Source organism: Pipistrellus hanaki, assembly GCF_964339955.1.
Source record: "Pipistrellus hanaki genome assembly, chromosome: 6".
Classification (NCBI taxonomy): domain Eukaryota; kingdom Metazoa; phylum Chordata; class Mammalia; order Chiroptera; family Vespertilionidae; genus Pipistrellus; species Pipistrellus hanaki.
Window position 1 is genome coordinate 32253964 of NC_140508.1, and position 25025 is coordinate 32278988.

The following is a 25025-nucleotide window of genomic DNA, read 5'->3' on the forward strand; positions in this document are numbered from 1 at the left end:
GAGAGGTAAGCCAGTTGTGCAGAGTCCAGAAATGATGCTTCAGACTCAGACGCATAATCAAGCCTCAGGATACTCCCACAATTCCACACTGCCTTTCTCACGGTAAAGCAGAGGAAAGGAAGCTGTCCTGTGACACCGCCAGAGAGGCACGGAGCGATTTGACGCTGCCAAGGTGCCCCGTGGGGGTTTACTTAAATGGCAACCTGTACTCTGCAGCTGTCTGATATTTCCTCCCCCTTACTTTTCTCAAATGGGGGAACCATCTCACTCATGCACCCTCTCCAGCATGTAATGCCTTACCAAGGAAGCTGAAGCTTTCTGTGGGGACATGGGGTGTTCAGAAAGCTCCCTCCTTATATGCCATTATTCCAGGGACTCGTAGGGATGACTCAGAGAGTGAGATGTTATTCTGGAAAATTAATTATTTTACCAGAGATGGGACCCAGGGTGGAGACTCAGAATTAGACTGGTAAGGGCTAATTCAGAGAGGACTCTCAGGAGTCCAAAGTTGTCACTGTCCAGCCGTTCAAAGAGAGGTCAGCTTCCATTCCCTGTATCTATTAATATCCCTGAATGTGTCACAGAACTGGGGTGTGTGAGGTGTGCACATTGGAGGGCATGTTTGCATGTGTGCTGCTGTGGTTGCTGTGTGTGTGTTTCTGTGAATTTGTGTGTGAATCAGGAGAGCTGGTTGAGGATCTGTGTATTTGATTGTGTGTGTGTGTGTTGTCCATATCCATGTGTATGTATGTGTATCCATGTGTATTTGGTGTGAATCTATGTGTGTGGGCTTGAGAGGACCTCTATGAGGTGAGGAATCCAAAATGTTTAGTTAAAAACCAATAAATATACGTAGGGCAACAGAAGCAGTTACAGGAAAGTCTTTTGATGCTGCTGTAGAAGAAAAAGAAACGCAGCCTACAGCAATACAGAACTTGGGCAGATGAGCTACTTTTAACAAAAGAGCCGTTTGTAAATGAACAGGCGTATTGAAGAACAGATTGTTGCTGGCTTCATGTAGAGACCACCTACAGTATACCCTTTTACATACATGAGCTGTGTTCTCATCACTCTTCTGTGCTATCATTGTGTCCATTTCGTAGAGGAGGCAACTGGGGTTCAGAGAGGTTAAGTAGCTTGGTCAAAGTCACACAGCTAGGAGGAGTGGAGCCAGGAGAAGCACGCAGGTCTGCCTGACTTCCCACCACTCCAGACTGCTTTCCTCCACTTACACCAGCCACCACCCCCAGCCCCTGCCAAGCCCCAGACCTGGTGGGGTGAGCCCCAGGCTGTGAAGAAGAGGTGCTCTCGGTGGCAGACCGAACAGATGGGTAACATGGGAACAAGGAAGCTCTAGGTCCAGCTGGCCTCGAGGTTCTGTGGTCTGGAGACAGCAGCACCTCCTCTCTGGGCCTGTTTCCTCATCACTCACGTGGCCACTTGGATTCGCTGGTCTGGCAGGTTCTTCCACCCTGACCGTGTGGGCCACTGAGCAGGGGGCTTTGTGGGCTCCCCACACCCCCGGCGAGTGTGGGCCTCGAAAAAGGCTCTCTGTGGGAACAGAAGAGGAAACTCAAGACAGGTCCACCCAGCTGAGGCTACTTTCCTCTTTCCTTCCTGTGGGAGCCAGGCTATGCCTGCTGGGCCCCAGCACCCATTTCCACCTCCCCCCCTTCTCCCTCTGTGCCTTCCTGGACTACAGAGATAAAAGCAGTTTTTCCAGACTCCCTTGTAGCTAGGGTTCTGGATGCAAATTCAATCCTGCCAGTCAGCTAAACCTGTGTGAGGGCTAAACAACAGGAAGGAACGGATGGAGGCGTCCTTCTGCTGCGTTGGCGGTTGGCTCCAGCAAGCGCAGTGATGAAGGCGTGAGGTGTCTCTGCAGTAGCATCTCCAGCACTGGCCGTCGCCTTCATGAGCCTGTGAGGCTGTGTGACAGCAGTGTGGTGTTCCCTGGCCCCAGGTGCCACACCCCTGGATCATAACATGGTAAGTTCTTGAACCTTCTATTCACAGGGATGGCTGCCTGTTGGCCCACTGTTGATTGTGTAGCTGGGGACGCTGCGGTGTTCTGAGAGTCATTCCTAGAGGCCCAGTCCACTCCTCTAGCAGCCCTCCACACAGCACCCTTTTAAATCTCCTCCTTCCCTACAGTAAACTCTTTCGCTTTTGAAAGCCTGGATGGTTTCTTTCTCCTGTACAGAGCACTGACTGATCACTGTGATGTCCTCTTACTCATCCTTCAAAACCCAGCCTCAGACTCCAGCTCCAGGACCCCTTCCCTTATCAGCCAGACCGGCATGGGTATCTGTCCTCTGTGACTCCACAATTTGGCTTTGTCTCAGACTTCTCCACATGGTGCTGACATGAACTGTTTATTTTCTATCATCCCACCGGACCGTGATCCCCGAGGGCAGGGACCGGGTCTTCTGGGCCGTGCATCTGAGCCTTTAGCGGAGACCCTGACCTAATAGGGATGGCAGATGCTCTGGGAGCATTCTGTGAAATGAATGCAGAAAAGGGAGCAACTTGTCAGCTCCATGGGATTAAGGAGAAACTGTAAGATTCATGGACTGAAGAAAAAAAGCAATTTAATCTCCCCCTTTGGCAAAAAGAAACTTACTTCTTATTAGGAGCTATTATTAGGAGCAATGTGCCTTAGGGAGCTCCTGGGATGGTGAGGCGAACCACTCAGATCAAGCATGTCATCTCAGATCAAATATTGGGGATCCCTCAGTGTGTCTGGCCCCCTGGTGAGGCCCTCAGGCTGCTCCTGAGGAATGCAAACTGGAGAAGCAAAAGGAGCCCTGGCTTTGGAAGCAGATGGTCTGGAACCACCACATATGGGCCATGTGACCTCAGGCAAGTGACGGCACTGCTCTGAGCTCAGTTTCCCCGTCTGCGAGGTGCAGTTGGCAATCGCTCCATCGTAAGGCCGTGGTGAGGGGCCAGTGAGGTGGTTTAGGAGAAGTCCTAGCACCTCGTGGGCCTTGACACACACTGGCTATGGTTTTGGCAGGAATCTGAGTGTAAGTTTTTCTCTTCTTCACTTGGACAACAGCACAGCCCACCGCTGCCCTCTTTCAGGCCTGGTGGCAGAGGTCAAGAGCAGGCCCCAGAGGTGTGGTCATGGATGCGGAGCCTGTCATTCAGGACCCAGAACAGAGCAGGTGCCGAGGGCGCAGGTGTCCCTCTTTGCTCAGTGCTGTTCGGATCTTGTTCGGGACCTGTTCCCAGGTGGCGGGGAGCGAGGGAGGGCATCATGGGCAGATACGACAGCAGGAAAGGGCCCGGACTTCGTAGTGAGACAGACCTTGACACAAGTCCTGGCTCCACCGCTTACTTGGGAAGTCATTTCATCTCCCTGGGCCTCAGTTTCTTCACCTGCAAAGTGGCTGTATAGTGCCTCCCTCCCAGGGTCCCCGAGAGAGAGCTTACTACACACAGGTCGCCTGTCCCCGCATCGCACCCAGAGGAACACGTATGCGTTTCCTGCTCTTGGGCAGCAGCTGCCTCCGTGCGGAAGTGGTTCGCAGCCTCGGGCTATATGCCACGTACCAGCTGTGTGGCCTCAGTCAAGTCACTGCCTCTCTGGGCTCAGGTTCTTCTTCAGACAGAGGAAGACTACGTACCTCGGAGATTTGCCTGAGAACTAAAGGAGGTGACACTTGGAGACGACTCAGCAGTGACGTGAAGACGGGCGTCATCGATGGGTGACAACGATTAGCCGGAGTAATAAAGTTCGATTACCAGCTGCGGCAACAGAGGAGAGACAGGAAGTCGTGCCCATTGGGAAGGAGGACTTTTCTCCCAGTCAGTTCATCAGTGTGGATATGGGCCTCTGCCGGCGCCTCCTGGCCGGGAGAAGAGCACAGCTGCTTTCGCCGGCCTCGCCGCCGGCGCCTCTCTCCAGCTAGGGGAACGGAGACCTCCCCAAGGTCTCTCCAGCCCCCTCATTGTAACCACTTTCCAGGGTGCGGTTCAGCGGCGGTAAGAACATTCTTGCTCTTGTGCAACCAGCTCCTCTATTTCCAGAACTTTTCATCACTCCAAACAGGAACTCTGTACCATTTAAGCAATAACTCTCCGCCCCGTACACCCCCCATGCACAGCCCCTCCCCGGCAACCTCTATTCTACTTCCTGTCTCTATGCACTTGCCAAGTCTGGGATCTCATAGGAGTGGTATCACACAATATTTGTCCTCTATGTCTGGCTAATTTCACTTAGCATAATGATTCAGGGTTTGCCAAAGCTATAGCATATCTCAGAACTTCATTCCTTTTTATGGCTAAGAAATACTCATTGATGTACAGTCTGCATTTTGTTTCCATTTATCTGTTGATGGGCACTGGTTTGTTTTCACCTTTTGGTTATTGTGAAGAATGCTGCTGTGAACACTGACACACAGGTATCTATTTGAGCCCCTCTTTTCGGTTCTTTGAGTATACCCCTAGAAGTGAAATCACTGGGTCACATGGTTATTCTATTTTAACATTTTGAGGAACCACCACATTTTCCCGCCCCATCCCCCCTATCGTGGGCGCTCCATTTTATTCCTACCACAGTGCATGAGGATTCCTCAGAGGGTGGGTGGGTGGGAGGTAATCAACCAAAGACCTTGTATGCATAGCCCATGGATGCAGACAGTGGGGTGGTGAGGGCCTGGAGCGGGGGGCAGGGGTGGGCTGGTGGAGGTCAGTGGGGGGAAAAAGGGGACATATGTAATACTTTCAACATTAAAGATTAAAAAGACAACAACAATGCATGAGGATTCCTATCTCTCCATGTCCTTGACTTTGGTTCTTTGAGGTGCATTGGGAGACCCTTCTTGGTTAGCTTGGCAAACTCTTTCTCATCCTTCAAAGCCCATTTCCAATGTTATCTATTCACAGGGCTCTTTCTAAACATTCCTTCCATTTCTAGACACTGTCGATCACTGCCATGGCTGCATCGGGCCTTGGTTTGCTTTTGCTCCTACTCCACACATGTGTTACACCTTCATGTCTCTGGACATGAAGTTCTGGACATGAAGTCCAGTCTTCACTGGACTTTGAACTTGCCGAGGATAGGAACCACGTTGGATCTGACTCTCAGTCACCAGCACCAGAGAGAAAGAGGGGAGTCAAGGATGATTCCTCTGTCATCCTGCTCAATTCTTCTTGCCTCTAGGCCTCTGCCTATGCTGTTCCCTCTGCCTGGAAGGCCACCCCTTCCCTTTGCCTGGGGAACGCCTGCTGTGCATCAGTTCTCACATAGCTCCCACTTTCTCCCAAAAACCTTCCCAGCTCCCACCCCCACCCCACCCCCGACCAGGGAGCCCCTCTTCTGTGTTCCCGCAGTACTCCAGGTCTCCTCCCAGCCCTGCACTTGTCATATGGCTGGGAATTGTCTGCTCATACATCTGTCTCCCAACCTGGACCAGGAGCACAGGAAGAAAAAATTGTATATGGCACAGTTCACTCCCAGGGCCAAGCACAAAATGGCATATTATGACTCTTCAATATGAAAATATGATATATATATATATATATATATATATATATATATATATATATAGAGAGAGAGAGAGAGAGAGAGAGAGAGAGAGAGAGAGAGAGGAGATTGAGTATTGATGCAGCTTCTGACTCCCGTTTCTGTTCCTGTGGCAGCCACACACAGACACGGCTCCGCAGGTCCTCTGAGATTCATGACGAGCACATTGCGGCAGAAAGACAGATGCAGGAGGCTCGAAGCTGATGGGAGAGTGGGGACTAAACTCCACTGAAATCCTCCCGCGTGGTCCTGTCACCTGCTGCTACCTTCCCCGTGTAACAAGCGAACAGAGAAAATACACAGAGCTCTGTGGGTGAGACGGAGCCCAGGCAGAGAGAAGCTGGGAAACAATACAACTCGTGGCTGGGGCACCAGCCTGGAGGCCAGCGGCCCGCTTTCCAGCTGTTCTCTGCCACTTTCCAGGCACAAGAGTCTGTGCCAGTGACTCCCCTTCTCCCAGCCTCCATTCCTTTTCTGCAAAGTAGGGGTAGGGTTGTGTCTCATTGCAGGGTCGTTGGGAAAAGCAAGGATATACTAGTAAATGGCTTACAATAGGGCCTGGCATGTAAAAAGCCCTTAAGAAATACTGGTTTCTGCCTTAGCTGGTTTGGCTCAGTGGATAGAGAGCATCATCAGCCTGAGGACTGAAGGGTCCCAGGTTCGATTTTGGTCAAGGCCACATGCCTAGGGTTGCAGGCTTGATCCCCAGTAGGGGACGTGCAGAAGGCAGCCAATCAATGATTCTCTCTCATCATTGATGTTTCTATCTCTCTCTCTTTTTTTTTTCCTCCCTTCCTCTCTGAAATAATATATATATATATATATATATATATATATATATATATATATACATATATATATATATATATATATATATATATATATATATATATATATAAGTAATACTGGTTTTGTGCTTTGGTTTTACTTTTCTGTCTTCTGCCAAGTTCTTCCTTATCCCTAACAGAATGCTTCAGGGCTGGTTGTTTCAACCGCTGCCTTGTCCATAGTCCAGTGAAGCGGAGACCCCGTGCACTGCAGACATGCAGGGAAGAGAGCGTGCTGGGGCTTTGGAGCTGGCCCTGACACCTGCATGGAGCTGGGGTGGTCCTCCCATCTTCAGATGACTCAGGAGCTCAGACAGCCCCGGATCCATGAGCTGCCACAGAGTGAGTAAGCAGGAGCGTCAGGATTCGAGCCCCAGGGAGCCCGTGCCGGCTCCATGGTTTCCCATCCCACGTGCCGCGGCCCATGAGGCTGCCATGTGACGGCGGCACACCGAGCCTGGGACAGGGTGAGCTGTCTGGCAGGCCTCTCTGGGGCCAGGGGAGGAAGCCATGCCCTGCCTCTTCCTGCGGTGCTGGTGCAAGGGACATTGTAGATGTAAAGGAAAAGCAAGTGAGTGAACCATTTGCCGTGAGGCAGACAATAGGCTCCGGGGGCGAAGGATGTTCAACAGTAATGGCTCACAGCAGGCTCATCGGCAGCACCGCCAGCCTCCCTGCCTTTCCTTCTCTTTGTGATGAACAATAGCCAAGCGAGGCCCCCGCTCCTCCGGGCCAGTGCCTGCTGGCTTCCAGGAATGGAAGCCATTTATCCCACCTCTTGGAGACGTTGTTTATTCCAACGTTATTACCAAGAGCTTATAGAGGCAGAACTCAGGAAAAGGAGGAGGAGGAGGAGGAGGAGGAGGAGGAGGAGGAGGAGGAGGAGGGTAGAGAGGAACTGCAGTGAGGATTTGCACTTGAGGGAGGGGAGAAGAAGCTTACTCCAGGCTCTCATATTGCCAGGGAATCAGCAAACAGACTCCACCCAAGTCCTAGGGTTGCTAGGCTGAAAGCTAGACCTTGGCCATGGCCATCAGAGGCTGGGGCTGGGACTTCCACAGAGGGCACCTGGGAGTCGTCTGTATCTGCCTGTCAGACCCAGTGTGCTGCCTGTGAATAGGGAGCATGAGGAGCAGGAAGACAGGATGCTGAGGAGTTCCCCTCCCACCCGCCCGCCCCGGGAGGGAGGAGGGAGGAGGGAGACCTCTTCTCAAGGCTGGAGCGGGGTGTGCAGGGGCTGAGCTTTGGGGCTGGGGTCCACTCCTCCTCCCTCCCTGTGTGGCTAGACCTCCCAGCACTTCAGCTGCCTATCGTTTTGAGGATGCATGGTGATTCCCATGCCACATATTTGCCTGCTGTGAGGGTCCGGTGAACCATGGGAAGTGTCTCACACACAGTAGGTGCTCGGCAAACGGCCCCTTCCATTCTCCTTCTCAGAAGGAACAGGGAAAGGATGAGGCCCCGGAGAAGCGGGCATGTGTCAGAGCACGGGTGATGTGATGAACCACCGGGGGGTGGAGCCCTCAGGAAGTGTTGCTGCATTAAGTGCTGTTGCGCAACACGTCCTCTCGTTTCACCCTCACGAGAACCCGGTATCCTGGATGCCATTACCCCCATTTCACAGATGAGCACACTGAGGCTGAAGCTGGACCCGTCTTTAAGGTCTCTTTCCCTGGTGAGTGGCAGAGCTAGGAATCAAAGTCACATTCTAGCCGAAACCAGTTTGACTCAGTGGATAGAGCATTGGCCTGCGGACTGAAAGGTCCCAGGCTCAATTCCGGTCAAGGGCATATACCTTGGCTGTGTACACATCCCCAGTAGGGGGGTGTGCAAGAGGCAGCTGATAATGATTCTCTCTCATCGATGTTTCTAACTCTCTATCCCTCTCTCTTCTTCTCTGTAAAAAGTCAATAAAAAATATTTTTTAAAAAGTCACGTCCTACACGTTATTAGGCGCAGCCGTCTCCTACACTGTGCGGGTGGAGAGACTGAGTCTCAGGGAAGGAAGCTCCCAGCCTCCCCGCATGGTGGGCAGATCCAGGCTTCCTGCCCATGGAGGGGAGAGGGAGTGGTCAGGGACTTTGGGGTCAGATGAATCCGGGTTTGGGTTCTAGCTTGACGACTGCATGTCTTTAGGCAAGATCCTCAGCCATTGAGGCTCTTTTCCCTCATCCTCAAGGTGGGGATAACAGTCACCCCCTGGCCAGGTCAGGAGGATTAAACCCGACGGCTTCGGCTTTGCCGCCTGGTGCAGATAAGCGCCCACAAAATGGGCAGCCCGTGGCAGACTTCCGAAACAGTCGTGCCTCCCACCAGAAAGTGTCTGCTGTAGCCCGAGGAGAGACTCCCATGCTCTCTTCCAACGCGGAGACCCTGCCGTCTGGAGGGTGTTTGTAGCCATGGCGAGCGCAGCCTGCAAGCTGCTGCTGGCCCCGGCGAGGGGACTTGAGGCGGGTAGGCCCCCCGCCCAGCACGCGTGTGCAGAGACATCACAGCCCATTTTTTGAGGGGGGTTTCACGGCACTCGCTTTGTGTTGCCGCCAGAGAAAAGTCAACTGCAGCTCCTGGCTGTGGGAAGGGCTGTCCTCCTGCCAGGGCTGCTGGTGCCTGGCACCGGCTCAGGCTTGTTTCAGCATCGACTGTCGCTTGCAGACAAATGTGTGCGCAAACACATCCCAGCACACGCGTGCACCTGCCACACACGGAGTTGCCACGGCACACACCGCACAGGTGCCGCAAGCCCTGCCGGCCCCAGAGGCCACTTCCCCTTCTCTTCCTGTGTTCCCGGACCCTCTGCCTCTGTCTCAATGGGCGTGTCTGCCTGTGAGGGTTCCAAGTCTTGCTTCTTCCCTGGTTTCCTTCCCTCTCTTCCTTGGACTCTGTGTCTCCCTGTCTCTTTGGGAATCCTCATCTCTGACCCTCTGGGCACTCGTGGTGTCTGTTTCTTATTCTCTCTGAATCTTTCTGTTTTGTTCTCTGTTTGTCTGACTCTGTCTGTCTCCATCTGCCTCTGTATCCATCTGACACTCTCTCCATCTGTCTCTCTCTTTCTCTCACTCCCCTTCACCCCCTCCCACGAGCACCCCCAAAACCCCATGTCCATCTGACTATGTGTCTGTCTGTCCCTCTCTGACTCCCTTCCGGCAGCTCTCTGTCTTTCTCTGACTCTTTCTGCCTCTGTCCTCGCCTACCTCTCTCTTTCCCCCACCCCTCTCCGTGAAACTCTCTTGGAAACGCATCAAAGAATGAAGTGGCCGGATTTCAAGTGACAAACAGCACTCCACCCGGAATCCACCCCTCCCGTCGCACTGCTGCCTCCTCCACATCCCCGTCACGAAGCCTATTGTGTGGGGCCCAGGGAGTTCAAGTTGAAGGGCCCTGGGCTCCGCGCCTCTGACTGCTCAGCGCTACCTCCCCATTGGCTCCGAGCAGCTTGCGCTCGGCAAGGGCTGAGCCACAGGGGGAGGCTCTCCTCCATAAAAGGGGGGTGAGGCACCAGCACTGCCACTCGAAGGGGCTTTGGTGATGCTCGCAGCTGCCTCTTTGGCACCTCCTTCCGAGCCACAGTCCGGGTGGCCCTTGGATCTTGGACCGACCACTTGCTGCCACCTGCTCCCTGCCGGGGCAGAAGCTGCCCAGGACCAAGAAGATAGAGCCCAGGTAAGGCCCAGCGGGGTGCTGGAATCTCTTTGGGTTCTGCTGTGCGGGTCCTCGGAACCTGGTGGTAGTGGGCGCTCCGGATGGGGGATCTGGGTTTTGCGTCTAATTACCGGGAAGACACAGTTGCAGTTCGGAGACTAGTTTACCAAAGACAAATCAGGGGGAGACGGACCGCTCTTGGGAATGTCCCTCTCCCCTTAGCCCCGGCTGAAACAGGTGGGTTTCTCTCTCCAGGAGGACCACCCTCCGTGTTAGCTCCAGGGTCTCCTTGGTCCTAGTCCACCCCCAGCAGTTCCCATGGGAGAGTGGGGCCGGCCCCCGGGTGGACAGAGGGAGCGCGTTAGCTAATCAGGGTGGTTTCAAAAGGTCAGCGGTTCGCACCGGACTTGGAGAACAAGGGCACGGGTACGCTAATGAGGCCCCGGGCTCTGGCATTTACCGCGAGTCATGTACATCAACGCACAACAGGTTTGTCCTTCTTAGATCCAGTTTAATTGCTGACAGAGCGCTGGCCTCAGTGGCTCTCCGGGACGTGATTCCACCCAGAAATGAAGTGTGGGGCCGCCTTGTTGGGGGCAAGAGAGGGAAGCCAGCCTCCAGCAGGCAGAGCCTCAGAGGGCTGCGCTTGTCCCTTTTACTTTGAAAGGACTTGTTGCTTTCATGTAAATTGCAGCCCCAGGAGTCTAGTCTGGCGGGGAAAGAGCCCTTGGCTCCCTGGTCAAGATATCCACCCTCAAGGGAAGTGTTATAGAGCCTTAAAGTTTGACTGTAGCAAAACAGCCACTGAGTTTGGGGGTGGGGGGCGCGGAAGGATGAGGGCTTGGGGGGGGGGGTGGCTCGGGAGCCTGCTCAGGACTCAGGCTGGATTCTGAGACCCGCTACTTTTTCCGGGGCATCTTTTATGCGGGATCTTTACAAACATGCCTTCCCGAAGCCTCTGAGCTTGGAAGGGGAATGAGCTCTTTCCGTTACTGGGTCTGATTTCAGTTCCCCTCCCACAGATCGAAGCCTTCCCTTCCATCTTTCTCAGGAGGGCTGGTAAAATAGACAAGGCTTGTCTTTCTCATTTGACAGGCATTCCAGCCAAGATCCGTGCCGTTTCAGAATGTGAATCCTTTTATCTTCCTTTCCTCCCTCCTGCTCCCCCCTCCACCTACACCCCCCCTACCCCCCGCCCCACTATTGAACCTGCCAACCCAGCCCCCCCATCTTCTTGCCTTTTGTTCTATTTTTCAGGTCATTTATCTCCAGGCTTTGAGATCTGCGAGGGGAGGGTTGCAGCAGCCCGAGCAGGTGAGTCCCCTGCCTGGGGAGGTTTGCTCCGGTGGAAGGAATCTCAGGCCCACCGCTTTGCCCCAGGTGAGCTAGTGGTGTGAGGGGTGGCAGGTAAGTCCTGTGATCTGCCTGCTGGCGGAGGCTGGGAGCAGGTGTCCCAGTGGTTCCCGGGAAACCCAGCACATTTCACAGGAGCAGGCAAACAGACCAGTCCTGGGACTGTGGGAGAAATGTGCAATTTCCTTAAAACACAGAGAAAGGGATTAGAGTCTTGAGGTAACTCCATCAAGCGTATAGCATCTACATGTCTGCCTCACAACACCCGAGACAGTACTGGGTTCAGATCCGTTCACTCATTTGCTGTGTGATTTGGGGATAGTAGCTGCCCCTTTCTGAGCGTTAATTCTTCCCCCATTCGCCTCCTGGGGCTGTTGTGAGACCTATATTGTTAGGCTATGCCTGGCATTTACTAGGTACTCAATGAATGCTGGTTGGACTGCTCAGGTTTTCCCTGTTCCCAGTGGCAGAGTTGGACCCCTTCTCCTCCTTCCCCTGCCATCTGCTCTAATCCTCTTTCACCTCACTCATTAGGTTGTGTGTAATATCCACAAAGCAGCACCTAAAGTCTGTTTTTTCTGTTTGTGGGGCAGCGGGCACGGCTCTCCCCTCCCCTCCCCCTTCTCTCCACACAACAGGAGACTTTATTTCTTCATTGGATCGATCTTCCCCGACTCCCCAGCCCACTGCCAACCTCCTCGGGTCATTCTCACACAATTGTTGTATTTATTAGATGTCTTCCATCAGTCTGAGCGGGATCAATAGCTGGTGGTTTGATTTCAATGCGTGTCTGAGCAAGTGTGTCCAGCCAGCTGATTTCTCTCATCATTTTCGCTCATCTCGGCCCATAAATGATGGGTAATCTCACCGGGTTTGACAAAGGTCTGAAACGATTTCGCGAAGACAGAGCTGGCCATCGTGGTGGGCGGTAAACCTCACTGGAGACACCCAGGTTAGTCAGGGTCAGGCCCGGGGATGGAGAGGGGTCCCTGCTCCTCTCAGGGGGACCCCATTAACTCCTCCCACTCTGGGTGCAGATGATGCTCTTGGCAGGAGGGGAAAATGGCCCAGGAGACACATCTCTTGGCATGGGGGCTTCTCTCTGAGCCCATCCAGCCCTCCTGCTGGCCAGCACTGTTGGCTGCAGGCTGCAAGCTGCAGGCTTATTTGCCAGGGGCAATTTATCCGCCATCACTTGGCTCTTTGACCTATTCCTGGACAGTTCCGTTTAACCTGACAAGGGTTTATGGAACAGGTGTTATGCAGTTGGGTCTTCAGTGCACTGGCAGAGGAGAAAATTGATGTTTGTGATTCACATAGTAGGTCAGCCTCCTGAGTCAAGGTCCCCTTCCTTTCCTTCCTCTTCTCTCTCATTTTGTTCCCTTCCCTCCTCTTTTTGCCCTTCCCCCCCTTCCTTCTGTACCTTCTTCGTCTCATTCCCATTCACTCTCCATCTCTGTTTCTCATATCTACTGCCTTTTCCCACGTTGTTTATCACCTCACATTTTTATTTTCTTTTTTACTGTTGACAGTAGTGCAGACATCCCCATCCCAGGCCCTGCCTGACTCAGGTCTTCACCACTCTGTTGTCTGTCCTGGGCTACCCATATATGCATGTAAGTTATTTGGTTAACCTCTTCCCGGCTCCCCACCCGCCCTGCCCTGAGATCTGTCAGCCTGTCCCATCTCACTCTGGTTCTCTAGGTATCATTTCTCTCTGTGCAATCAAAGGGTGGGCATTCCATGTGAGTCCTTTTGAAATACGTTCTTGTAGAAGTGCGGTTAACAGTCCCGCAGTGACCATCACAGGCAAGGCTCTTTTGCTCTGGTTCCTGGACCAGTAGCCCGAGAGATTGGCCAGCCTTCGGTGTGGGCCCTCCTCCTATGTTCTGTGATTTAATTCCTGCAGAACTAAGTAATGGGGTCACTTTCCATTCAGATCCGAGCTCCCCATCCCCCATTAGATGATCATCCATTCTTTGTTAATGACGCTGAAGGCCTAACAAAAGTACTGTCTCTAGTTTTGGGGTGTCCCTTTGCCAGCCCACTAGAGACCCACAAAGATGAACTTTATGTATTTTCTTTTCTTTTTTAAGAGAAAAGATTGATTTTTTTTTTTTTTTTTTTTTTTTTTTTTTTTTTTTTTTTTTTTTTTTTAGAGAGTGAAAGAGAAGGAGGGGGAGAGGTAGAGAGAATCGGTTGCCTCCTGCTTGTGCCCGGATTCGAACCTGTAACCCAAGTGTGTGCCCTTGACTGGGATTCAAACCCATGACCTTTCAGAGCATAGGCCAATGCTCTAACCACTGAGCATGCTTGCCAGGGTGAACTTTATATATCTCTGAGTGAAATAAAACTCCTGAAATAGCCTCACCTTCAGGAATATGATAGTTTGGTGGTGTTGGGGGGGGGGGTGTGTAGAGGGGTTTGATGGACATTCAGTGCATACCTTCACCTCAGGGATGGTGTGGGGAGCAGAGTCATAGACTGACTGTCAGGCAGTTTCTGCTCTGCCTTGCCTGTTGGCCTTGACCTAGCCATTTCACTTTTCTGAGTCTCTGTTTCCCCATCTAGAGAATGGGACTCACAGTGCCCAGGCTAATGGCTTCTCCCGAGGATTAACATGCAATCATTGAACCAAAACAGACAGCAATGACCCTGGCCCCATGACTGTGCCTTCAACAGTGACGTTCAGCTCTGCCCTACCCATGGTGCTCGGGACCTTGGAGGCACTTTGTCACTTGGTTCTCACTCTTCCTCCTGGAACCTGAGACTGTAATCATCGCCCCTGTGGCAGGCGGGCTCCGGGAGGGGGAAGAAGGGGGGCACACCGAGCAGCAGCGCAGGGCTCACAGGCTGCTGTGATGCCTGCTGCAGAGGGTCATTGAGAGGGCGCCATCCCTCCCTGCGAGTCACGCCCGGTGTGGGAGGCCCCAGCTCTGGCTCCATTTCCCCACTGATTCGTGATGTGACCTTAAACAAGTGATTTCATTTCTACCTTTTCCCATTTCCTCTCCTATCAAATAGGGATAATCATATGCGATAAAGTGCTTGGGGAGATAATTGCAATGTTAAATCAAGCCATTATTATTCCACGCTGGCTTTTTAAACAAAAAAGCTCACTGTTCCTCCAAGCCCTCTGAATACAATATAGAAATATCATCAAGAGGAGGTAATAGGGCAAGCAGTGTTTTCCCTTCCAAGGAACGCTGAGCCCTCAGGGTGAAAGGGCTCGCTCCGGTCTGAGTGGCTCAGTTGGTTGGAGGGTCGACCTGTGCACAAAAGGATCCTGGTTTTGATTTCCCTTCAGAGCACATGCCCAGATTGCGGGTTCCATTCCCGGTCAGGCTCCTGGAAATCGATCGATGTAGAATGGGGAGAATATTAGTCCCAGCCGATTGGGTTGTTATAAAGACCACTTACATTAAGACGCGTAGGGGACTCGGTGTGCCCTGATCAATGTCAGCCCTTCTCAGCAGGAAGGCCCTTAGAGGCAATGTGAGGCTGCTCTGGGGCCAGGTGGAGACTGCTATGGACCCCTGGAGGGAGACGCAGGAGGTTGGGAGGGGTGGAATGAAGGGGCTGGGCAGTAACCCTGGTTACCAAGGTGAGCTCCAGGAGCCAGTCTGCCTGGGTACACATCCCAGGTTGGCCACCTACGAGCTAGCGTTTGACTCTCAGCAGGCTTCTTAACTCAGTTTCCTCCTCTGTAAAGCAGCAGGACAGCAGTGCTCACAGCATGTGGTTGCTGTGAGCATAAACGAGCTCATCCTCAGAATTGCTCAGAGCTTCCAAAGTGCTCAACAACCATTAGACCAGCTAGAATGATTGCTGTCAACTCTAAAGCTAACGAATGAAAGACAGGGATGCTGACACTGGTTTGCTCGGGACAAGGAGAGTTCAAATCAGACCTCCTACTGCAGCCACCTCGCTGTGCGGGGAGCCTCCGGCCAGGAGGCAGAGGGCAGGGCAGGCTTCCTTCCCCAGCTGGTTAATTCACTGCTCAGCTTGTAACAGCCCAGCCCAGCCCAGCCCCGCCGTCTCTGGAATCAAAGAAAACATGAGCTGCCTGCTCTGTGTCTGCATAGAAGAGGCACCACTCACCCACCTGGAACCCAAGTCCTGTCAGCAGCTGGTAGAGTGAGTGTGAGAGAAACTCGAGGGCAGGCGAGGACGAACGTGGGAGGGACACAGGTCACCTCCCTCCCTTCTCTTCTCTGAGCCTCCTGCCCCAGGGCAGCCTCTTGCCCAGCCAGAGAGGCAGACGGACCTGTGTCCTCACCTTTAGTTGCTCTGCAACCTCAGGGGGCTCACCACGCCTCTCTGAGCTCCAGGCTTCTGGTTTATAAAGTGGGGATAGCGATGCCCACCACTCAGAGTTTGGCAAGTGGATTGAGAACAATATACAAGTTGAAGACCTGTGCATGGGGCCCTCTGGGCCTCAGGGAGTGTTCGGCTGTTAATGAGTCAGCTCATCTAGAAACTGGGATCATTAAGGGCACACCGGTGGTGAGTCAAACAGGATGACTGTGCATCCCAGCTTCCATTCACGGGAGGGATGGGCAATTCATCGCACTGGAAGTGCCCACTCACTGGGAGGGATAGATGAGAAGAGGCATTTAGAGGTGTCGCTCAAGGCCTGAAGCACAGTAGGGGCTTCATAAATGTTGGCTGGGACCACTCAGGCTGGCTTTGATGGGGAACCGACTGTGGGTTCTGAGGAGGGAGAGCTGCTCTGTGCTGCAGCGTGCGGCTCTGAGGCACACAGTGGAATCTTCCCAATTCCTAAACACATGAGCAAATGGGGCAGTGTGCAGGATTGGGGCCCTTGGAAGAGGGAAGGAGGACAGCCATCCCTGGCAATGGTATTAGAAGATTTGGGCTACAAGGACCAGGCAGGGAGGGGCATGGAGCCCTGCCCCAGGTGGGTATCTTGGGGGAACTTCCCATTGCCAGTTGGGGGAACTGCCTTGTGACCCCATTTGAATAGCTTTGGGTCTTGATATTTGGTTTATGAAAGAAACAACTTTTAACAGACTATTTCCAGGCAGAAGGAACAGGATGTGCAAAGGCCCAGAGGTGGGACAGGGCCTGATAGAGTCATATGGAAACTCAGTAGCTGGATGTGGCTGGAACCCAGAGCTGAAGTGTTGGGGTGTAGGAGTGGGATTGAGGCTGTCCCTGACATTAGGAGAAGGGCCATGCGTGGCCCACCCCAGGAGGTCCGATCAAGAATGGATATGGCTGAGCAGGGTGAGCAGGAGGGATCAGAGAAGGAACCGGAGGCAGGGAGGCCAGCGGGGAAGGGAAGGTGAAGGTGGCCAGGGTGAGTAGAAGTGCTGGGGTGGAGAAGGCAAATTCCAGAGACCTTACCCATCAGAAAGGCCTGGCCTGGGGGCGGCCTGAGCAGTGGAGGACAGGTAGGTGAGGGAAGCCTCAGGAACTCAGGAAAGCAGATGGCCCAGTGTCTTCTGTCTTGGGATGTAGTCAAAAATGGGGTTTGAAGGATGACTAACTCGGGTCAGGTCCTGGCTTATGCACTGCCCAGTGGTGTGGGCAATCACCCCCGCCCCCCCCGCCCCACACACACACACTCCCCGTGCCTCAACGTCTCCATCTGTCCAACGGCACAGCCTAACCACCTTCAGAGCGGCTGTGCCGATTAAATGTGAGCTGTGTAGTAAAGCTCCTGGCACATGGCAGAGGCACTCACTGCATGTTTATCACCTCCCTTGACCTTTGGCCTGGGGCCCCCACTGTGCCTCTCTGGGCCTCTGTCTTGCCTTCTGTAGAGGGGGAACAAGAATGCCTGCCTTGTAGCCTGCCAGCACGAATTGGCGAGTTAACTGCAGGCTCAGGATACACCCCGCAGGGTAGGCGATCACAGATCTCATCGTCTGCTCTTTCTCCCCTCCCAGGAGGAAGAACCAAGACAGGATGGAGTGGCAGGGGCTGGTGCTGGCTGCTTGCCTCCTCGTGCTCCCCTCAGCCTCAGCGGACTGCCTGTCCCGCTGCTCGCTGTGTGCTGTGAAGACCCAGGATGGGCCCAAACCCATCGACCCCCTGGTAGGTTTCAGGCTAGGCTCCTGGGTGCCGGGCCGTGGAAGGTCCCATCAGTGTACAGAACCCAGAGCGGGAAGAAGGCAGGCCTGGGCAGCGGTGCGCCTGTCCTGTAGATTCGTCCCATCTGTGCAGGGCATGCCCTGCTCTGTGGTCAGCCTGGGGGCCTGGGACTGCTGCTTTCTAGCTCCCATTCCCTTTTCTGACCTCAGCAGTACAGGCTGACTCAGGTCTGAGGCTGACTCAGGTTTCCAGGGAGCCTGATGCCTGGCAACCAGGAGTGTGGTTCATGAGGTGTGCTGAGGGGCGCCTCCAATTCTAGTCGCTCCGTGGAAGGAGCTCTTTCTGCCTCCCCTAATACCAGGATCTGGTCAATGGGATCCAAGTCTTGACCCTGCTCTTGGGTCTTAGCAAATCCCTTGACCCAACCTTACTGGTTTTGCTTTGAGTCAAGCTTCCCCAGAAGTCTGGAGTAGAGGTACCGAGGGTGTGGTGGACAAAATGCAGGTTTGGTTCTGCTACTTCCTAGTTCCATGACCTTGGAACCTTCTCTCTGAACCTTAGCTTGCTCATCTGCAAAAGGGGAGTGATTCCATTACATGATGGTGATGATGATGATGATGATGATGATGATAATGATGATGATGCAAAGTTTTAAATTTACAATTCTAGCCATTCTTTATGGAGAGGAGCACAGCTCGCCAGGTGCTGCCCTTATATGATCCCAGCAGGTTAAGCATGAGGACTTGTGACATCAGACTGCCTGGGTCCCAGTTCCAGAGTTGTCCAGTATTGTCATCATCATGTTGTCGTCATTGTCCTCCTCCTCCTCATCATCATGTTTGAATTCTCCCAACACTCCTATGAAGTAGATACTGTTGTCCCCCAGATTTGATGAATCCTCAAGCGTCCCCTCGTGTGTTCCTTTTGCCACTCTGCATGGCTCTTGTCCTGCTCTATAAAGTGCCTGCAGCTCCCACACACCTAGGAAAGGTTGGGAGGACCCACTGCTCTCTCTGGAGTCAGAAGTGGAAGAGACAGGTGAGCTCAGCAGGGCACGTTGGGAAGATCTTACTTCTGGTGTTGGCATTGCCCCCTGGAGCCACAGGGGAACAGCTTTGGGAAGGCTGTTCCATTTGTCCACATCTGTTTCCTCATCTCCTACGTAGGCACTGAGTCACTTACCTTTATGCACCGCTGGAAGCATCAAAGTGAGCAGCCTGGGCTTAGCGATCACAGCTTAGGTTGATTTCTCAGACACTGCATAGGGGGGTACTACACACGCTTTGACAGTTTGGTGGGGGTGACATGACTACGGTGGTCTTTTGGGGTCTTTTCCAGGTTTGCTCCCTGGAATGCCAGGCTGTCCTCCTACCCACTGAGGAGTGGGAGAGGTGCCAGGCCATCCTGTCCCTTCTCAGCGCCTTGCCCCCGGGGCTCAACAGTGAGGAAGACTCCGAGAGCAAGGCAGCGTTGGAGGAGGCGTACAGTGAGCTGGCCAAGCGCGGGGGGCCCTTCCTGAAAGCGCTGGAGGAACGCGGGTTCGCACTCGGCTCTCCGGCACAGGAGGATGCTCTGAGCAGGAGCCTGGCCGAGAGGCTCGGGGGTCTCCCCGGCAGGATGGAGGAGGAACCGGAGCCGGAGCTGATGGGGGATGCTCAGCTGAATGATGACACCCTGGAAGCTCGAGCCCTGGATGCTGGCGAGGACCCCAGGGAGCAGGTCAAACGCTACGGGGGCTTCTTGCGCAAATACCCCAAGCGGAGCTCGGAGGGAGCCGGGGAGGGGGATGGGGTGGGTCACGAGGACCTATACAAGCGCTACGGCGGCTTCCTGCGGCGCATCCGCCCCAAGCTCAAGTGGGACAACCAGAAGCGTTACGGGGGGTTTCTCCGGCGCCAGTTCAAGGTGGTGACCCGGTCCGAGGAGGCCCCTGGCGCCTACCCCGGAGAGCTCTCTGATGCTTAAACACCTCCCCACCGTGGAGGTGAGTCGGGAGCTTCCTCCAGAGAGGAGTGCACTCCCTCTTTCTCCTCCCCCCCCCCGCCCCCCCCCCCCCCCCCCCCGTCCCCACCCTCGGTTCAGCATTGTCCACAAAGCATTTTACCCAGCCTGCCTCTCTCCTGCCTGGAGCGCAGTGTCTGTCCGGGCCAGCCAGGGGGAAGGAGGGCGGCTCTCCTCTTCAGGAGGCTTGTGCTTGGCTCAACCCCAGACTTCTAAAACCACCACGGTTCCTGTCCGCCCCTCCTCCACCCCATTCATGGGACTCCCCAGGTCCAGAAGCCCAGGCTGGCGCCTTCATGCCTCTAGATCTGTTGTCTCCGAACGTTGCTGGCCACATGTCCCTCTCAGAAGAATCAGGAGCGCCCCCTCCCCATGCAGATGTTCTCATTTATCGTAAAGCACAGCAAAGATGGAAACAAATGGGTATCCTCCTGTTTTATTCCCAAACCTTACAGGACCTCCCGTGCACCCCACTTTGAAGACTGTGTTTTAGGTAAAATGCTCAGACCCTGCCTTTTATGAGAGCCGGAGTTCCTACGCTAGAGGGCTCAGGTTCTAGCGGGTTCAAGGTCCAGCCAGTGTGGTGGGACTCTGAGTTCTCCTTGTTGAGAAACACACATCTGGAAGAACTGAGCTCCGGGACATTAGTCCATGTTGGTACCATGGACAGCGCCCCACTTCTCCCAGGAGAAGGGAGGGACAGCCCCTTCCTGAGATGGTGGCGGAGAGCAGTTCTCCCTCTGAATGCTGAAATGATGGTCCAGGAGGGAGCCAGGCAAACCCATTTGTTCTGTGCAACCAACTCAGAATGTGGACCAGCTCCCTCAGCCCTCATTAAACTAATTAAACTGACGGGCATCACACTTCCACCCCGGGAGGAGCTGACGCTGAGTCGAGTTGATGAGGTTAAGCACAGCCATGTTCTTGAGCAGCTGAGGCTGCCGCCAAGCGTCCAGGCCATCTGGCCAGACATATGCAGTGGGCACTGAGCAGGGGGGTCCAGGAGCAGCAGTGAGGGAGCGAGGAGGCCCCCCGCCATCCCCAGGATGGTGCTTTCCTCTTAGTGTCAAAGGGAAGCCAGAGCGAGGAAGGAGATGATTAAGTGCTTAATGCCAAACAAGTTCCCTTGGTTCACACCGCCCAGAATCAGAGGCAGGGATCTCCCGATGATGCCTCGACTTCAACCAGAGTGTTTTCTCTCTCTCTGTCTGTCTCTCCTGCTCACTCGTCCCCAGGCACTATGGTTTGGTTTGTGGGCCCAGGAGGCTGAGCGGGGTAGGAGAGGGGATGGACTTGAGTTTGGTTAATGTGTCTAAGATCCTAATGAGCACACCGCTTCCTGCACAACCCCCAGCTCTCTCTCGATGTTCTGACACGTATTGATTGTCTTAGGGTTGTTTTGTGTGCTTTTTAAAAATCCCATTTATGCAATTTACTCGGAGTTTGCTTGATCCTTAGTGGGCCTGCATTATTTCCCACTCCCTAAGTACAATAAATAAATTAAATTGCTGATGACTTGGGGGCTGTGCGTATGTTTGCAAGTCCCTGGAGAGTGAAAATACCATTTGCAGAAAAGAGTGCTGGGAAATGAAAAATACACACACACACACACACACACACACACACACACACACACATTTTTATGTTAGAAAACTAAATGTGAGTTAATAGAAAGAGCACAAATGTGAGAGTGCCATAGCACTAAGTCTGAGATCTGTGTGGCCTTAGGTTTCAGTTGGCCTCTCTGCACCTTCATTGGCTCTGATGGGGTCATATTTCCAATTCTGAGCTAATGCCAATCTTTGTGGCTAGATTTAGCATGATGCCAGGATCTGTCAGTACTGAACTGCATGGGTTATTAGAACCAGGGATGGATTCAACCCACCTCAAAGTAGCTGCACTAGGAGTAGAAAAGGGGGTGGTTCTCAAGAGGAAGACTGGAGCATGGTTCCCCGCAGGAGAATGAATGAATGCCAGATCATCCAACTGTAGTGGCCACCCGCTAGTGAGTGAAGGTGGCTGGGTGGAGAGCAGGGCAAGCTGGAGAGTGTATGCATGGGAATATGGGCCCAGAGTAGCCAGCTCTGATTTCTCAGAGACTGCAGAAATCCGGCTTTGCTTTTTTTCTTTTTTTTTCAATATAGGCAAGTAATTTTTAAAAAATATTTTATTGAGTTTTTACAGAGAGGAAGAGAGAGGGATAGAAAGCTAGAAACATCGATCAGCTGCCAAGGTACATGCCCGTGACAGGAATCGAACCTGGGACCTTTCAGTCCACAGGTTGATGCTCTATCCACTGGGCGAAACCTGTTTTGGCAGCAAGTAATATTTTTAAGTAATGAGCAGGACAAACAGCATGTTTGGGATGAGACACATCACTCTCACTACTCATTTGTGACCTTTTTTTAAAAACAAAACAAAACAAAACAAGAAACACTCCTTTTGTCTTTTATATTTAATTTCCCAATATGGGATGGATTCCAGAATGCTACTGTTCTAGAATTCATCTTCTGGATGCATTTCACTTGGTCAAGGAGGCATGCCCATCTAAGGTGGACAGAGCATGGCTAGGGGTCACAGAGAGCATGGCTAGGGACCCCTTCCATGGGGACGCTGAGCAAGCCACTGCACTCACGGAGCCTCAGCTTCTAATCTGTCCAATGGGGAGAAAACACTGAGTTCTCCAGACAGCGCTGAGGACTCGGCGATACCAGGCCTGTGATCCACTGGCATTCAAGAGGTGTATGGCACAAACTGCTGCCCCCCTTCAAATGTCACCTGAGTGCGGTTGAAAGGACAAAAAATCTCCAGGTGATAAGAAAAGGCTGAAATTAAACATTTTTTTATTGACTATAATGTATGCGCTATCAAATACACTTAATCGTAAGCACATGGCTCAATGGGTTCTTATATACGTTTTTGCCCCCGTGGCCACGACCCAGTCACAATATCGAACATCGGCAGCACCCCAGAAGGAAGATTATTATTTTTTTTTATGAGCCGTTTGTGGAGATGGAGAGTAAGCCAGAGGGAAAAACTGGAATAAAAACCATCACAGGCCTCGCGGAGTACCGATTCTTTGTCCGTGTCTCCAAGGCCACTTTGCGGCGATCGTCAAGCAGGCATTGGTTAAGGGATGCCAACCTTAAAAAAGCCTGTTACTCCTAAGCACGCGGTTTCCACGACAACGCTGTCCACCCCTGCCGGAGAGGAAAGTCTCGTCATAATGATCATGATGCTCATAATGATGCCCTCGGATCCGCATCACCCCTCTCCCACCCCTGCCTCCAAGCCCTTCGCACAAACCCGCCCAGCGCCGACCACAGGGCTTGTCTGTTAATTAACGGCCCCAAAGCGGAGACAATGAAAAGCCCCACAACAGCGTCAGGAACAATGGGGACCTAATGGATGTCATCTCAGCATTCTTGATTCATGCCTCCTCTCCTTGTAGCTGTGGAGATTTATCACAAAGGTTTGTAATTACTCTTCTAATATGCAAATGTGCCCATAAGTTGTCCTCCCGCCCTGTCTGGCTTGTCTCTGTCTAACTCAGTCCAAGCCCCATTATTCTTGTCCCCAGGGCTCCCCTCATACTTAATCTCCTTTGACATGAAGCTGGCCAGTCTGAAAATGCCCACCGGTTTCACCCGTAAACCACCCCCTCCCCCGCACACTTCCCTGCCCCCATCACCAGCTTGGCTCCTAAGGGACCTGCCCTGGTGCTGGGAGTGCTTTCCTATCACAGGTCTGATCCCTGTGACATTCAGACTTGGAGAAGGAGCACTAGACAGAGAGTCCGGGGGCCTGGGGACCTGAGTGTGGTCCTGTATCTGCTGTGGGAGGTGGGCGTTGAGTCCTTTAAGACTTGGTTTTAGGTAAAATGGTGCAGACAGTATCAAAAGGCCTTTGTCCTGGCACATGGCACCTGCTCAGCATCAGGTACTGAGTCAATACGTGAAGAAGCAAGCGACCCTCAGTTTCCTCGTCTGGAAATGGGCTGATGTCGTCCACCCTGGCGGGTAGTGGGGGTCACGTGAGATGACACAGGGCCCAAAGCTGTTGCTTAATCAGTGCTCATGCCCTCCACTCACATTCATCCAAGCACTTTTCAGAATAATTTGCCTCATTTTTTGTGTAACGAGACTGTGTTTAACGAACACCAAAATGCAGGTGAGGGCAGGAGGGGCTCAGAGGAAGGGCTGAGGTGATCTGGGTGATGGGTAAGTGGTGACTCCATCTCTAAGGCTCTTTCCCTTCACAGCTTTTCAACAGTCCTGGGGGCACAACAAGGCAGGGGGACAGCAGAGCCGATGGCTGCCCCCATTCTGCAGCTGGGGAAACTGAGTTCTGAACAGATTCACTGTTTGCCCAACGCCGAACAGTGTTGGTCCTTTCTCCAGCCCCACTGTGGTCTGGCTTAGAGGAGAGCTGAGTAGGTAGATGGAGGAATGCCAGGGTTCTTGTTCTGGCATTAAGAAGGGTTCAGCAATCTGGAGAGAGGCTGTAACTTAAGTAAGACTCCAGAGATGAAAGATAATTTTTAAAGGCATTGGGGGTTCAGAGAAGCTTGGCTAAAGAAACTAAGTTTTCCTTGTCTCAGGATCCCTTGCTTTTTATTAACACAAATTGTCCTAAGGCAAGGTGGAGATATACACTTCAAAGGATAGGATTTTGTACAGAAGCATTGCCAGATTGGGGAATTGCCTTCAGCAGTTGAGGTGTTTGGCCAGTAGGAGGCAATAACATATAGATTAAGATGCCCTGAGCTGTCTGGCAGCAAACAATCAATTTATGTATCCTTTTCAGGTTTGGGGAAATGCCCTCAGCCATTCCAGCCAGTGATAACATATGTGACTCAGCCCTTGTTGAGTCCCCAAGTTCCATCAATCTTTCGATGAAACTCTTGCAGAAACTGGCTTCCAGCAGACGGAAGACTAACATCCACAGGAAGAGCAAGCACAGTGTGCAGATGGGCAGGTGTGGTTTGTAGGGACCCTCAGAGGTTGGCTGGAGGGCAGTCACCTTGGCACCTGCAGCTCAGGCTGCTGCAGCAGAACCACTTAGGTGCCTGCTTCTCCCCTCTTCCCTCCCAGGTGCCCAGGCCCTCAGCACCAGTTGAAGGAGGTCATGGGCAGGAGGGCTGCTCCCTGCAGTGCTCCCTGGCTGATCTGCCATGCACGAGTCCGGGGCAGAGGCAGGCAGGCAGGGCGGATGGGGAGAAGGGGTCGCACTAGAAAATCACCGACCACAGGGCTGTGACAGGGAGGCAGGGGAGGACATGTGCCATGCCGAGAGGCTCGTGGGGAAGGTGCCGTGTGGGTAGGGAGCTGGAAGGGTGCAGACCTGGCACATGGACTTGTGGGCCGACGAAGTGGAGGTGGGAAGCACTGCATGAGACAAGCACGACACACTGAGGAGTCTGGATGGGGTCCGGGGAAGCAGGTTTCTGTGGCAACACAGAGGAGGAATGGGGCCGCCGGAGAGACTGCCGGAGAGCTAGACGGCCTGGTTGATGAGGAGGAGGGCTGGAGGAGGCTCCGTGGGTCCAGGCTTCTCCGCAGGCCCCTGGGGGTGGGGCTGGCTGGTTTGGGGTGAGAGGGCCCCACTCTGGG

At 53.2% G+C, this 25025-nt stretch overlaps 1 protein-coding gene across 5 annotated transcripts; it reads left to right on the plus strand.

Moving 5' to 3' along the window:
* The first annotated feature begins 9723 nt into the window (after nt 1-9723).
* On the plus strand, nt 9724-20928 carry PDYN (prodynorphin). 5 transcript variants are annotated; one of them, XM_084886908.1, is made up of 4 exons: nt 9724-10020; nt 11221-11313; nt 17268-17415; nt 18751-20928. In XM_084886908.1, the coding sequence occupies exons 3-4, from the start codon at nt 17287-17289 to the stop codon at nt 19375-19377; spliced, it is 756 nt and encodes a 251-aa protein (XP_084743034.1). In that variant the 5' UTR covers nt 9724-10020; nt 11221-11313; nt 17268-17286; the 3' UTR covers nt 19378-20928. The 5 variants fall into 5 exon arrangements, with proteins under 5 accessions (XP_084743034.1, XP_084743033.1, XP_084743036.1 ...); XM_084886907.1 differs by having other exon boundaries at nt 11257-11313; XM_084886910.1 differs by lacking the exon at nt 9724-10020 and having other exon boundaries at nt 11299-11379.
* The last annotated feature ends 4097 nt before the right edge of the window (nt 20929-25025 follow it).

What these genes read in the sequence shown, in the direction of transcription:
- PDYN (XM_084886906.1), top strand. An exon ending in CCAAACCCATCGACCCCCTG is followed by an intron (nt 17,416 to 18,750) that starts GTAGGTTTCAGG and finishes GGTCTTTTCCAG; the next exon opens with GTTTGCTCCCTGGAATGCCA.